At 60.3% G+C, this 14,659-nt stretch overlaps 1 protein-coding gene across 14 annotated transcripts in view; it reads right to left on the bottom strand.

Annotated features, from left to right (window-relative positions):
- The window catches only part of ADAMTS13 (ADAM metallopeptidase with thrombospondin type 1 motif 13), a 30,292-nt gene that overhangs the window by 2,733 nt on the left and 12,900 nt on the right, over positions 1 to 14,659 (bottom strand). For 11 of the 14 annotated variants that reach the window (XR_003523562.1, XM_027614430.1, XM_027614437.1 and 8 more), the window contains 16 exons: positions 14,240 to 14,391; positions 14,060 to 14,123; positions 12,562 to 12,688; positions 12,003 to 12,151; positions 11,542 to 11,662; positions 10,808 to 10,888; positions 9,398 to 9,579; positions 8,803 to 8,938; positions 8,593 to 8,722; positions 6,582 to 6,765; positions 5,810 to 5,927; positions 4,896 to 5,025; positions 4,598 to 4,777; positions 1,732 to 1,936; positions 801 to 1,110; positions 102 to 248 (listed from right to left, as the gene is read on the bottom strand). Coding sequence is in view for 11 of the 14 variants with exons in the window: in XM_027614430.1 (XP_027470231.1) it covers positions 102 to 248; positions 801 to 1,110; positions 1,732 to 1,936; positions 4,598 to 4,777; positions 4,896 to 5,025; positions 5,810 to 5,927; positions 6,582 to 6,765; positions 8,593 to 8,722; positions 8,803 to 8,938; positions 9,398 to 9,579; positions 10,808 to 10,888; positions 11,542 to 11,662; positions 12,003 to 12,151; positions 12,562 to 12,688; positions 14,060 to 14,123; positions 14,240 to 14,391 (2,416 nt within the window). In the remaining 3 variants the exon portion in view is untranslated. Of the gene's footprint in view, positions 1 to 101; positions 249 to 657; positions 1,111 to 1,731; positions 1,937 to 4,597; positions 4,778 to 4,895; positions 5,026 to 5,809; positions 5,928 to 6,581; positions 6,766 to 8,592; positions 8,723 to 8,802; positions 8,939 to 9,397; positions 9,580 to 10,807; positions 10,889 to 11,541; positions 11,663 to 12,002; positions 12,152 to 12,561; positions 12,689 to 14,059; positions 14,124 to 14,239; positions 14,392 to 14,659 lie in introns of all 14 variants that reach the window. The other 3 variants (XR_003523560.2, XR_003523561.2, XM_027614431.1) reach the window with 2 other exon arrangements.

A 14,659-nucleotide genomic window follows, 5' to 3' on the forward strand; every position in this document is an offset into this window, starting at 1 on the left:
GTCTGCATGTAGCACGTCCTGCCAGGAGCAGGGCAGGCTGGGGTCGTGCTCCCCGGTGCCTGGCGACCCGACAGCAGTTGTGCACACGGCCTGAGACGTACCAGCACTGCAGCTGAGGGAGCTCTCGAGGACGTGAAGGGTCACCACCTCACCCAGGGGCCGCCCGATGGCCACCGCACAGTCAGTCTGCCCTGGGCCTCTCATGTCAATGGTTCCTGTTGGCTCAAGGTGCTGTCGGCCGCAGGCACCTGGAAAGCAGGAGCACTGGTGACCAGAGCTTCGGGGCGGGGCTGGGAGTTTCCAAGCTGGGGAGGAGCCTGGCAGGTGGGGTGGCTGGCGTCCTCCTAGGCCCCGCCAGAAGCAGGCTTAGGTGGGGGGGGGGGGGGGGGGGATGGGCGGGAGCGGCATGGGTCCCGGTGTCTCCATCCAGGGCCCAGAGCCGCTTCCGGACACTCAGGTAAGAGGGAGGCAGCGTATACAGCAGGGCATGGCTTTGGGTCCCACAGATCTGGGGCCGACTCTGTGAAACCTCACGTTCCCTTTCCCTTGATGATAATAAAAATGAGCTTGCGCTCTGTCAGCGGAAGCAAAGTGAAAGAAGAGGGCCGGGCCAGAGCACCACCTCCCAAGCCCATCCCCTTCAGTCCAGCCGCACACCTCCCAGCGATCCAAGGCTGCACCACTGCACCATCCCAGGGGGTCCTCCCAAGGAGCTGGTCCCAGCTCTCCCAGTGGGAAGCCTTTGCCCACCCCTCCTGCAGCCAGCCAGCTGCCCAGACAGAAAGGTTGAAGAACATAACTGGACTCAGCAGGGCTCTCCTGGGGCCCAGGCAGAAGCCCCTGAAGCCGGGGGGCTGGGGAGAGGAGGTGGGCCTGGCGCTGGGGCCACTCCAGAGGAGCACCAGCAGTGGCATGCTCTGGAGCAGTGGCTTCGTCACGGGGCGCCGGACTGGGAGTCCCCTGCCCGGCACAGGGCCCGGCCCAGCAGCCCCGCACCGCGGCTGGCTGGGGCAAATGCCGGCAGAAGGCGGCCGGCACGGGTGCCTGGGCTTGGGGTCCAAGGCAGGCGTGATGCCGGCGCTGGATGCCATCTCCACAGGAGACAGAGCACTGCCAGGAAAGAGGAGACCGAGCTGAGGCTGACCTTGCCAGAGGGCGGCGGGGACAGCGGTGACCACTGGCCACGCACGATGGATCTAATCTTTGCACAGCCCAGGAGGGGAGCCCGTGTCTCCATTCCACAGATGAGGAGACCGAGGCTCAGCAGCCAGCACCCACCCTACCGGCCTGCCCTGCACTGCCCTCCTCCAAGCACCTGTCTCTACCCGACCCAGATGCCCAGAGCCCTCTGATCGATGCCGGTGGCGGCAGTCTGCCTTGCCTCTTCTCCCCTCCACACCATGAGTGAGCGGGAGACCTAACCCTATTTACCTTTGTCTTTCTAGGACCTTGCAAGGTACTGGGCACGGGACGGCCCCAGAAAGGCAAAGGTGTGGGACAGAGCTACCTTCCCCTTTATCTCCTGGTGTCTCCAGACCTCGGTCCAGATCTGCCCCTCAGGTCTCGGGGCCCTGCTGTGTCTTCCACCTCTAGGTGCCCCAACCACCTCCTCCCACCCCACTCTCCCCCTCCTTTCAGGGGATCACAATGACTCAAAGCCCCAAGGGTCCCTGTGGGGGAGGACCCTCAGCGGACCCACTCTCCAGCCGCAGCCCCAGCCCCAGCACTTACCTGCGTCCAGGTGCTGACATGCCACCGGTAGGTGCAGTCGGCGATGATGCAGGGGATGCTGGTCTGAGGCCGGACCAGAGCCGCACAGGCTGCCCCATCCACCTCCACGTCCTGGCCTTGGCTGAGCTGCGCGCAGGCCACGGAGCGTGTGGCCGTGCCAAGGCCACAGCTGGCTGAGCATGGGCCAAGGGACATGATTTTCCACCTGCAAGAAGCAAAGGCCCAGAGTGCGGCCCTGAGCCCAGGGAGGGCAAGCCCTTCCTGTCAACAGCTCACCGTTCCTCTGTTATCCAAGGAACAGGGATGGGGGAGAAGGTGCCCCAGGAGAAGGCAAAACAAATCTCAACAGTGGTCAACCCTGCCCGTGGTAATCTGTAATTGTTCGACAAATGACAACAGCCGATGTTTTCCAGAGCTGGGACTGAACCTAGGGAGCCCGTGCTGGAGCCTGAGGCCCTCATCGTGACATTGTGCCACCTCCTGGCTCGCACACACATGCCTTCAGTGGGCCTGGCGCTGTTCTAGATGCTAGGGAGATGTAGTGAACCAGACCAAGACCCCCACGCCGCCCTTCAGAGCACATGTGCTTCTCCACCTTGCCCCACCTGACCTTTGGGGCCAGCGGGTCTGCTGTGGGGGCATCCGTGCAATGTAGGACATTCAGCAGCCCTCCTGGCCTCCACCCACTCACCAGTGCCACCAGCATCCCCCTTCCCTAGTCATGACAGTGAAAATGTCTCCAGACATTGCCACATGTCCCGTGGGAGGCAGAACGGCCCCTGGTGCAAAAACCACCTGGCTTGAAGGAAGAGACAGACAGCAAACCGAGGAAGAAGCGCTGGGTGGTAGAGGAAGGCAGAGCTAAGAGTCATGGGGTGGGCAGAGTGTGCCGTTCGGGAGCAGTGCTCAGGGAGGACTCCCCACCTCGCTGCTGCGGTGCTCTGAGCAGAGCCTGGACAAAAGCATATCCAGAGCAGACGCATTCCCGCGGGGGGAAGGCAAGGGCAGAAGCCCTGAGGCAGGAGTGCGTTCCAGAACATCAAGGAGGATGCGGCTACGTGCCATCCGCGGAGCAGCCCGAGCCCATGCGTGTGCCACGTTGCCATGTAAGTCCCAGATAAATTCCCGTATGAATGAATGTGCTGCACAGCCAAGGGGCTTTAGCACAAGCAAAGAAGCCAAGAGACACCCGTGCGGGTGGTAAATGGACCATAAAGCTACAGTATTTAAAACAATCTGGTATGCAGGGGATTACAAACACCAGAACCTGTAGAAAGCCCTGACATAGATCCCAACATATACGAGCATCTAGGACACGATAAAGGAGCCGGCTGGGGGAAATTCGGTTAACGATTTGGAGAAATAAAGTATGCTCCCTACTTTGCAACATGCCCCCAAATAAATCACCGATGAGCTAAGGCTTTTAACTTAAAGGAATTCTTATCTGTAATGGTGTATTTCTTTAAAAGCCAAGGAGACCGACCTGAAGGAAAGATAGCAATATAGCCCATCTATTAAATCTGGTGGTAACACGTGGCTGCTCCCTTCCTCTCTGGATGATACAGAAAAGCGCTTCATTAGTCAAAGTGCAAAACGACAAAGCAGCAACGGTGGGAGCGCTGTGAATCAGGCGGGCAATTGCCTGCTCTCCTCCCGCAGGCTCCGACCCCGCCTCTGGACCTCGCTGGCTTGAGCTCTTCGGCCCCGTATCCCAGCTGGGACCACCGTCGGGCTCCACTTAAATGTTGCCTTCTCCCAGGGACGCTCGCCAGCCCTCCCACACCCACAGCCCGATGAGATCGGGCCACGCCGCCTGCATTTTGTTGGAATGTCTGCTCTGACTCCTGGTGCAGCCTGCCAGGTAGTCCCGCTTCCCGAGGACCTTCTCCCGGGCCAGAGCAGCCAGCCCTATAAGCCCCGTGGCGACTGGCCTGGTGTCTGCATACTCCGGGCCCTCAGGCTGCTTCCTCGACACCTCGGGGCTGCTGACCTGGGCGGGCAGGGCTCTGGGCTGCAGGCCTCCCACTTCTCCGGGCCAGGCAGCCCCTGACACGGCATATCCGGCAGGACCTCCTTGTCCCTGTCCTCCGCGTGGGCCCGTGCACAATACAGCATCCTCTACACAAACCCTCCTCCACAGCTCGCTCTGCACTCCGCCAGCACGGACCGCCACCTGGGGCAAACCGGAGTGGGGAGGGACGACCCAGGGGAGCGGGGCCTCTGCTCATTTCTCCAGACTGGGAAGGTCACCCTTAAATCTCCACCGAGAAGCTGGGCACAGCAGACAGAGAACATTCCAAGGAGCCCATTTTACAGACAGAAAGCTGAGGGCAAACTGATGTGTTCAAAGGGCAGGGGGGGAGAGGCAGGGCACCCCAGGGGGCCTGCGAAGATGTCTGTCTCTAATAGGAATGCCGGCCCCCCACCAGGCCTGGTCAGCACTCCCAAACTTCCTTCCCGCTGTGTTTGCCACATCACACCAATACCACCGTCAAATGATATCTCCCCGTCTGTCTTTCATTTCCATTTCCCCACTGCCCCAGCATCTTCTCCAGGAGGGCCGGGTGCCTCTCTGTCCTGCTCACTGCTATGTCCCTACTGTTGGAACGGCCCCTGGGCACGGCAGGGTCTCAGCGAAGAGCCACTGATGACAAATGAACCATCAGCCACGTACGTGTGCCCATAGCATCCCAGATCCCCTGTGACGCAACTCACATGCTTTAAACCCACCACAGCCTTCTAGGACACCCATGGGACCCACACCTGCAGGTAAGGGCACCGAGCGTCAGGAGCTTACAGGGAGGTGTTGAGGCCACCTCCAAGGATGCATGCCTAGGACCACCTGTCTCCTTGGGGAGGGGCTCACCTGGCAGGGCAGGGCTCTGGACTGCAGTCCTGGACAGGGTGGGGCCTGGGCACCGGCCAGCACTCGGAGTGAGGCAGGGGGACAGGGTGGCCGTGGTCCAGCCTCACGCAGCGAACAGCTAGTGGCACCCGCCCCCCTCCGCAGGTCACTGGGCATGGTGCCAAGGCTCGGGTCTCCCACCTGCAGTAAGAAGGCCAGCGCTCCATTGGAGGCTACACCCCAGGGTGAGACTCCTTCCTCCCTAGGGGACCCAGGCTGCTGCTGCCCCCCCACACACATAGTCTCCACCCCCACACACCAAGCCGGGCAAGGGGCAGCCTGGCAGGCCTCCCGCCGCCTCCCAGGCTTGCTCTCCAAGTCACATAGCTCTTCCTGGACAGGGGTCCCCAGGGTAGAGTCCACACACACGAAGCGCAGCTCCATCAGGCCTGCAGGGATGAAGCAGAGAACCCTGAGCCCCAAGAGGAGTTTCCGACAAGAACTACAGGTGCCCAGCTCTCTGGAGAGCTCCAGCAGATAAGGTCCACCTGGGTTCGAGTCTTGACTCTGCCACTTACCAGCTGTGTGACCTTGGACAAGTGACTTAACCTCTCTGAGCCTCAGATTTTTCAACTGATGGTGCCTCACTTGCAGGGATATTTATATAGATTTTTAAAGCGCAGCTACAAAGTGCCTGGCCCATAGTAGGTACTCAAGTGGTAGCTGCTGTTTTTTGTTACTTTATGAGAATTGCTCTTCGACAATCTCTTACTGTGTTTATAACCAAGATGTTATCAGGGTCCGTTTCCTTGAATCTCTCCTTTAGGACTATTCTCAAAAAAAAAAAAAAAAAAAAAAGTCTCTGGCCTTGATTCTAAACATGCACAGGTTTCACTGAGCAGGTGCTGAGGGTTGTAGTTTAAGAACACAATGTATCTTAAAATGTTGCTCCTCTGGCTGGGCCGCCAGGAAGCCCAGAGCTCTTGGGGCCCACTTTTCTAGACCGAAAGAAATACACTTGGGTGCCAATATTGCTGAGTTTTATCGTCTTTCCTGTCTTTCAGCCAAGCAATAAAGACATTTACATGGCTGTCCATACTTCGCCCCAACCTCCTTGTATTGACCTCATGTTCTGACCTGGTCTGGATTCTCTGTAAGCCAATTCAAATGCTTTTTAGCACTAGGCAAAATGTAGGCAGGTAAGAGTTAGCCAATGAGCTCTGGGGACCTCACCTCGACCACAGGAGACAGAGCACGGCCCCGCCAGGGGAGTCCACATGTGTGCGGCATGAGCCCCCAGCCTGGCACTGCCTGGTGCAGATGTGGCCTCCTCCAGAGACTGGGGTTCTGGCTGCAGGGGACAAGTAACAAGCTGGTGGGTCTGGGCTTCCCCCTCTCCGGATCCCTGAACACCTGGTCCTGCACCCCCGCCCACCCAATCTCTTCAGGAGAGAGCAGAGTGGTCACCAGCACCTCAAAGGTGGTCCCTCCCTGCTGCTCCTTTCCGGGGACACTTGCTTCTGCTGCCGAAGGATGCCCCCACCCCACTACCCACCTTGGCCTATGTACCAGCGTGAGTGGTCACTGTGGGGCAGGGCTGAGGCTGGGGCTCGGGAGCCAGGTTGGCAGGCACACTTGGCCCTGCAATCCCCACTGGTCTCGAGGACACAGGCTTGGCCAGTACCCTTGTTTGCAAGCAACGTCCCCCAGGCCAGAGCCCTGGGAAGCAGGTGGGAGAGTGACTGTGTTGCTTTGTGGGGCAGAGAACTGGCAGCAGTCTAACGGGGCCTGGGGCCTGGGCCCGGCTTGCCAGCTGGAGGGCAGAGGGGCCCTGAGTTTTTTCCCTAGGCTCACCCTCTGACCAGGGAGATCCTATACACAGTAGCATTGCAGAAGGATAGTCCTTGTGCTCTGGCCAGGAGACCAAGGGTACCCAGTGCTCCCCATTCTCCTGTCAGATAAGCCCCCAATTAGCCCAGGGTACCCTCGTGCCCAGGACACTCACATGGCCCGGTACTGAAGGACATGCCATGGCCACACAGTGCTCAAGGGCAGGCAGCTTCTCGTCTGCGGAGCAGGGCCCAGCAGTGGTCAGTGCCTCCAGGCCCTCTGCCCCGCGCACACACGTCGTATTCTGTGAAGCCGGGTCTGTTCCACAGGCTGATGAGCACACGTCTGATCCCTCCTGCCTGAGGACAGGACAGACAGCAGGCCCTGCCTCATGGGGCTGTACGTACAGCCCAGCTCCCTGGGTGGGGAGGCAGTGAACCCGCACCCCCATACCCAAGAGCTCAAAGAGGAGCCCCACAAAGGAGCAAAACCCTGAGGCCTCTCCCTAAAGAGCTGGATGAGCAGCTGCCAGCAATCCACTCGGCAGCCCAGGTGCCAGGACACAGGCCCGGACCCGCCGGCCTTCCAGAGAGGAAGGTGGGCTTCTGTCCAGAAAGTACCATCACTCCTTGCACCCTAGCAGGTGCCGAGAAACAGAATCGGGTCAGCCCGGTCAGGGATGGCAACTGCGTTTCACGGACGTGCCAACCCTGACCGGGGCGGCTGCCGGCCGAGCGGAGGCAGGAAGGGTCTCGAGGGAGGAGCAGGCCTCCGTGGGAAAGGGTGGTCATTCCCAGGTCGGCCACACACAGGAGACAGGCAAAGGAGCCCGAGCCACGCATGCGCCACCAGTGACCCTGGCCAAGCACCTCCTCACTGGACACATAACAAAACTGGGGCCCAGAGAGGGAAGGAAATTGACCTGGTCACCCAGCCAGTTGGTGGCAAATGGGAAGAAGACGCTGTCAGCTTGGACACTGAAGGGATGAGAGGCACCATGGGGACAGCAGTGGTAATGACAAAGGGACACTTATGGCTTTATGTGTGCAGCTTCATTTGGTCCTCACAGCCCGTGAGCAGGGACTTGGGGTTTCAGAGAGGGAAATGGCCGGCTCAGGGTCTCTTGGATAGTAATTCTGAAGCTGTCTACTCCAGGATAGTAGGGCCCAGCCGGAATCCTTGGGAGAGGGGACACTCAGAAAGGGTAGGGCTCAGTGCGGGGACAAGCCCTGCCAGGGAGCTGCCTCCCCGCCTCCCAGCCTCCCTGCCCTCACCTCCCCGGGCGGGGCTGGGAGTGCAGGCTTCCACCACCGCCGGCTGTGGGGGCCAGCACTCTGCACCGGGTGGGGGGCAACGTCTTCAGGAGGCTGCCCTGGGCCTCCACGCAACGCACCACCCCCTCCCGCAGGAGGCCCTGCACGCACCAAAGTCTCTAGCTGCCCAGCTGAGGAGGAGACAGACAGAGCGTTGGGGCCCCGTCCCCCTGAGGACTGGCTCAGGAGAGGCGGTGAGAGACGGGCAGATCCGTCCCGCTGACTGGCTTCCCTGCTCTGGGCCGGGCCCCATATCCCTGCAGGTTCCTGGACACTGCACAGGGACAGCCTGCTCCGCCCAGTGGCCCTCCAGGTGTCCCCAAGCTGCACCAGAGCCCAAGGACACCTGTATAAAAATGGCAACTGGGGGGCTCGGTCTCTTGATCCCAGCTCAGGTTTTGATCTCAGGGTCACGAGTCCAAGCCCAGTGTGGAGCCCACAATCAATCAATCACTCATTCAATTTAAAGAAGTGGTGGCAGGTCGCCGCACCAGCCCTGCAGCCAACAGGGACAGCCTCGTCCCGATGTTGTGCTCCTGCCAACAGCACAGTCCAGGTACTTCCCACCGTCACCTCTCTGACCCTCACCACAGCCCTCCCGGGGAGGGCGGTCACTTCCACCCGGCAGTGAGCTCAGAGCGGGCATGTGCTGCCTGCAGACGAGGTGCAGCGGGTGCGGGTCACACCAGGCTCCAGCGTCACCCGTGTTTGCCCGAGATTCAACATCCTCACCTGCAAAATGGGGGGGCACTGACATAACCCACCTCCCAGGGCAGTGTCCACGCCTGGAAGTGGCCTCACCGAGCGCATGGCACGTGGGCCCCATAGCCAGTGAGAGCCCAGTGGCAGTGGCTGAGCATGGGCAGCACTCACTGTGGGGGGCAGGGCCAGGGGGCGCAGGACTCTGGCCACGCTGCCGGCTGCTGGCTCCCTTCACACCGGGCGGCCTCCACCCACTCATTCCTGGCCTGGTCCAGACAGCTGTAGGTCACCCAGCGCAGCCCTGGGAGGAAAGAAGGAGGCTGGGCCACCTCCCTGCAGGGGGCAAACTGTGCTTCAGGTGAGCCCTGCCCCAGGCCTCACCTGCCCCACAGCTCACCGAGCAGGACCCGCGCACGGCGGCCCATGCCCAGGCCTGTGGCTGCTGAGGCTGGAAGTAGGTGAAGGTGATGTCTGGGCGCACGAGGTCACCATACTCTTCCCCGTAGCGCCTGTAAACCTGCAGGAGACAGACAGAGAGCTCTCGGGGCCTTGTCCACTGGCCTCCCTGTGGGAGCTCGGCCAGTCACTGGGCTCTGTGCCCAAGACCAGCCCCAGAGCAGGGCCAGGCTGGAGGGCAGAGCCCCGGAGGCCCCCAAGTTTCCTGCCCCTGCTCCCCCAAGGCCTCATCTGGCCACACGGCACCATCCTCTGTTTGTTAAAATGAGGATTCTTGAGCCCCACCTGGCAAGTCCTGATTCAGAGGCTCTCAGGGGGGGCCCGGGAATCTGTATTTTTATACACACCACAAAGGGTATTTCTATACACACCACAAAGGATACAGACATAGCCGCTTGGCTGTCTGGGAACAATGTTCCTGGGGGTGGGAAGGTGGGTGGTCTGGGCTGCACGGGGAGTCAGGGGAAGGAGTGACACCAGGAGGAGGCCCCTGCTGGCTCCCCCAGGCCCTCCTGGTCACCTGGATCTCCACGTCGTCCTGGGTGGGTCCCAGGATGCGGATCTCCTCCAGCTGAGGCAGCCGGTCCTCGGTGAGAGCCACTCTGTACTCCACACGGCTGTCCTCCAGGAGGGAGGGGTAGGTGGTGCTCGGAGAGATGCTGGAATTCCCGGCCACGACGTAGTGCCCTCGGATCCGCACTGCTGTGGGGGGAGCAAGGCTGTGGGCAGGGGGAGCGCCACCTCCCCCACACCTGTGGCAGCTGGGCACCAGCCCTCCCACAGAAGAGGGCCTGACTTAAGGAACGGGGTGGTAGCAACAACGGGACAAATCTCCACCGCCCCAGCTCTCCTTCCCAGGGAGCCCGTCTGCCTGGTGCCTTGGCTGGTCAGGCGGTCTCTGCAGTGAGCAGGGCACCACCCTCCCAGATGCCCACAGGCGTCTGACCACACGTCCTGTGGCTCTGCACCTCTGTCCAGAACCTGGTGAGCACTGTGGATCTGCCCTCTCACCAAGTATGCCCCCACGGAGCTCTACAGGCAGGTTCCGGGACTCAAGGCCCCCAGGGCCAGCACCCCCACCCCAGATTCCAAGGGCACGTGTAGGCACCCTCGGGAAATCAAGAAACACTGTGGCATTGAGCGGGTAAAGAAGGTGGCTTTGCCCAAAGACAGATGTGGCCTTTGCCCTGGGCTTCTGAGAAGGGACTTATGTCACACTGGACAGGAGTATCTTTGTTTAAGGTGGGGACTGGCCAAGCCAGAAAGACCAATAATATGTGAGGTAGGACAGCAGCTTTGAGTTGATCTCATCCGTGAACCTAGAAACTAGAGGCCATCCACGTGAGTAATCAATCAATCATGGCTCATGTCCACATCACGAAGTCCTAATTAAACTGGATGCCGAACCCAGGTGAGCTTGGGGTTGGCAATACCCCGTACATACTGTCACACTTCGATGCTGGACATGGAACCCTTCCAGACTCTGCCCTAGGCATCTCCCGCTCTGGCTCCTTCTACTGTCTCCTTGCCCTGTAACGAGCCAGAACCGCGGGTATAAAAGCTCTCAGCGTTCTGGGGGTCTTCCTCATGACTTATCCAACCTGGCGGTGCTTAGGGAACCCCTGAACTTGCAGAAGGCATCAGAAGTGAGGGCACTTTGGGGTGTCTGGGGGGCTCAGTCAGTGAAGCGTCCGCCTTCAGCTCAGGTCGTGATCTCAGGGTTGTGGGATTGAGTCCCCCACATCGGGCTCCCTGCTCAGCGGGGAGCTTGCTTCTCCGTCTCCCTCTGCCTCTGCCCCCCACTCACGTACTCTAATAAATAAACAAAATCTTAAAAAAAGAAAAAAAAAGTAGCGAGGGCATCTTGGAGACCGTGCTGTAGAGACTTCAGTTTGGCTACCTCAGGGGGAGCGTCCACTGGCCAGCTCACCCAGGTGTGTGAAGAGAGGCCTCCGATTGGTGATGTGTACGCCGGTCAGGTTGCGGGTCACGGTCAGGAACGTGACATACTCTAGAAGGAAGCAGGAGAGGGTGGGTGGTCTCAGGTCACTGACATTGCGGTGAAAGGGAGCAGATTTCAGTTGTCTGAGAAAAAGCACCTCGACGCCAAAAGCTAACAATGGGGCCGTCTCAGGCAGTACAGTCCCCTGTCACAGGGGACCAATCCAAGCCAGGCTGGACAGCCACCTTCCAGGGTGCTGCCCTGGCCAGGCAGAGGGACTGAATCCAAGGCTCCGGGCTCAGCACGTGGCCCACCACAGGGAGGGGGGGACTCCACTGCTTGGCTGACCCTCTAAGTGCCTACTTGGTGAATGACTGGACCTCTTTTACGAATAGATCCAAGTCAAGGGCTTCCCAAGTACAGCATCCCTTCTGATAGGATTCCTCAGGGAGGGGAGGAGAGGAGAGGAGCGGCCAGCCCACCACACACTGCCCAGCGTCCGGGTTTTATCACAGCTATACCATGAGCAGCCGCTCCCAAAGCACCACTATCCCAGCGGTGGCCCTCATCAAACTCTCAGCTGCGTGGGGAGGCTGGTGAAGAGGAAGACGGAGGCTGAGGCCCACGAGGAGGGTCCAGGGCTCACTGCCACGGCTCTGAGCTGCAGGTGTTTCGTAGAGGCTGGGAGGAGCCCAGCCATTTGTCCCGAGGGAAGCCCCTACCTCTGGCCCTGCCGCCCGTGAAAGAGCCGTTCCGCGGGCTGCATGTACTGTTGTTCCCTCCGCACACCTGACACACGTCTCGCACCTGCGGGGAGTCCATCCTGCCGTCACAGCCGAATGTCTGTGCAAAGAGCAGTGGCAAGTGACACCCAGGCAGGTGTCACTGGAGGATGCCGGGGCTCTGGGAGTCACACAACAAACAGGCGGCATTCGGCAGCATCCTACGCTGATGCAGGAAGCAGGTGTAAATGACTCGCCCGAGGTCAGAACGGGGCTCTTAGTCCCCAGCCGACTCCAAGGTCAGCCCAGTGCCCTGGCATTACCCCATGCAGACTCTGCTGCAGCTCCATGGGGGCCCCCAGACCTGGCCCCTTGGAGCCCCTTAGCATCTGGCTTCTGATGTGACAGGCCCCAGGGCCACCGCGGATGGGAGGGCACCTCTGCTGCCCACACACGCCTACCCTGCAGCTGCCCAACACGCACAGGCTCAGGGTCCCGTCCTCCCGCCGACCATTTGGCACACACCGGGTCCCATCCAGGAAACTATCCCCGCGCCTCACAATGAAGGTCTCGCCAATGGCCCGGCACATGTGTCTGCACAGAGCATCCCCTGCGGAGGCAGAGGGACAGGGAATCCTCGTGTGAGAGTGACAGGGAGTAGGGAAGGCAACGACCCCGCAAAGCACCACGCAGGTGGGCCCGCCCTGGCCAGGCCATCTGGCTTCCTCCTTTGGGCTGAGGGCATGGGTCAGGCCTCCTGAGGCCGTGATCACAATCACAATGCAGCGACTGTTAACTGAGTTACCAGCCAAGGAGCGCCCTCGGTGCGGCCCCAGTTTCACGTCACTGAATCCTATCACCCGAGCAGGGAAGCCCTGCGCTCATCTCCATTTTACAGATAGGAAAGCCGAGACCCAGGCCTGTTAGCAAGGGGTCGCACCAGGACGTGATGCGACTGACGCAGAGCCTGAGCCAGAGCCCTGCTCTCAACGGCATCGGAGTGACGGGGGCCGGCCCCACCTTGACGGTACTGCTCCGCGGAGCCCCAGTGGTAGAAGGAGGCGTTGCCCGGGGAGAGGTGTAGCGGTTTCCTGTCCGTCTGGGAGCACTGCTCAGACATGAACTCCAGCTGGGTCTTCTCACAGGCCTGGTCAGGAGGAGACAGAGGACGGGCACAGGAGTGGCCTTGGGAGGAAGGGCTTGGGGCAGGGGAACTAGGAGGAGGGCCTTTGCCACTGAGGACCACAAGGCACTCCGCAGCGCGAATGTGGGTTTGAGCCCAGCTCCTGGCTGCACCTCGGTTCCCTGCTCTGTAAAGTGGGGGAGACAAGAGCCTTTCTCACTGTTGACGGGAGAATCCAGGAGAATTTGCAGGGACACAGTGCAGGACCTACTGCCCGGCGACAAAGAGATCAAGAGCACCGCTCGCCTGCTCCCCTCCCCTGAGCCTGAGCTCCAGGTGAAGACTGTGCCCTCCGGGTCTGGGGAGGCCCCCTGCCTGCCTAGAGAAGGTGGGAGGGAAGGTCTCACCAGATGCTTCACTTAACTCAAGGTCAAAGGAACCATTCTAGCAGTTCCCACCCAGTACGACTGCCACGATCCAAACCACGGACAGCAAGGATGGAGCGGAGGGCGAGGGTGCGGAGAAACTGGAACCCTTGCACATTGCTGGTGGGAAAGGGAAATGGCTCAGCTGCTGTGCAGGTGGCTTGGAGGTTCCTCAAAGAACTGGACGTAGAAATACCATGTGACCCGGTGACTCCTCTCTTAGGTGTATACCCAAAAGAAATAAAAACTGGCACCGAAGTCCACGGACACACATGTCCACGGCAGCATGATTCACAATAACCAAGAGGTGGAAACGGCCCAAACGTCCATCAGCAGATGAACAGATAATACGTGGTCCATCCGTACGATGGGATATTATTCAGCCATCAAAAGGAGTGAACTTCTCACACCTGCCACAACGTGGATGACACTTGAGGATGTGATGCTGAGTAAAAGAAGCCAGTCACGAAAGCCCACCTACCGTGGGATTCCATTTCTATGAAACGTCCAGGACAGGTAAAGTACGCGGAGACAGAAAGCGACCGGTGGTTGCCAGGGGCTGGAGGATGCGGAAGGGAGGGACTGCTTCACGGCTCTGGGGTTCAACTTTGGGGTGATGGAAACGTTTTGGAACCTGATAGAGGTGGTGGTCGCACCACATTGTGAATGTACCAATGCCACTGGATCCCACACTTTAAAACGGCTGATTCGATATGGTGTGAATTTCACCTGTGCTTGGACTGAAAGGATGGTTTCGGGGGGCCGCCGGGGAGGGCAGTGGCACATGGGGACGGAGGTGCGACACCTGGAGCGCCCACTGTGGTCCCAGCAGAGGCAGAGGAGCACTCCCTCACTCTCAAAAGCGCCCTGGCGTGAACCACAAATTACAGCCGCCCTGGTCCTTTGGCTCCTCCAGGGCCTGGCGCTGCCCACCTGAGCCTCTCGTCCTGCCCTGGGGAAGCACGCCTACCTGGGTGTTGCACATCTCAGCCTGGAGGTCAGCGCCCACACACGCACGCCCTCCGAAGGCAGGCCTGAAAATGTCCATGAGACACAAGGGGTGACAGGTGACCCACTGCCCCCCCAGTCAGGAAATTTGGAGCAGGCCCCCCTCCCTGAGTTGAAGGACAGGGCCCCCTCCATGTGGTACCTGGGGTTGTTGCACTGCCGCCTCCGGGTGACCACACCTCCTCCGCAGGAGCGGGAGCAAGGGCTGGGGGGACCCCAGCTAGACCAGTGCCCGTGCACCACCCCCACAGGGCTCAGCTCCGCCAGGGAGCGGCAGTGGCCCTTGGAACACCACTGCAAGAGAAGGACACACCATCCCACACCTGGTGCACCCCACACCCATGGGCACCCCACACACAGGGCACCCACACCCATGCAGGGGTGCACACTTGCAGGCACCCCCGCACTCCCATCCTGCTCGGGAAACAATGCTAAGTGGAAGAGGGCAAACCCCAGGCTGTAGGACAGAGGAAGGGTCTGGCCACACTGGGCAGAGGCCCTGAGGTCTGCAGGGTAGAGGAAGATGCTGCCTGGTACAGCCAATGCGAGGGAGTCTGGGTCA

Source organism: Zalophus californianus, chromosome 13, assembly GCF_009762305.2.
Source record: "Zalophus californianus isolate mZalCal1 chromosome 13, mZalCal1.pri.v2, whole genome shotgun sequence".
Classification (NCBI taxonomy): domain Eukaryota; kingdom Metazoa; phylum Chordata; class Mammalia; order Carnivora; family Otariidae; genus Zalophus; species Zalophus californianus.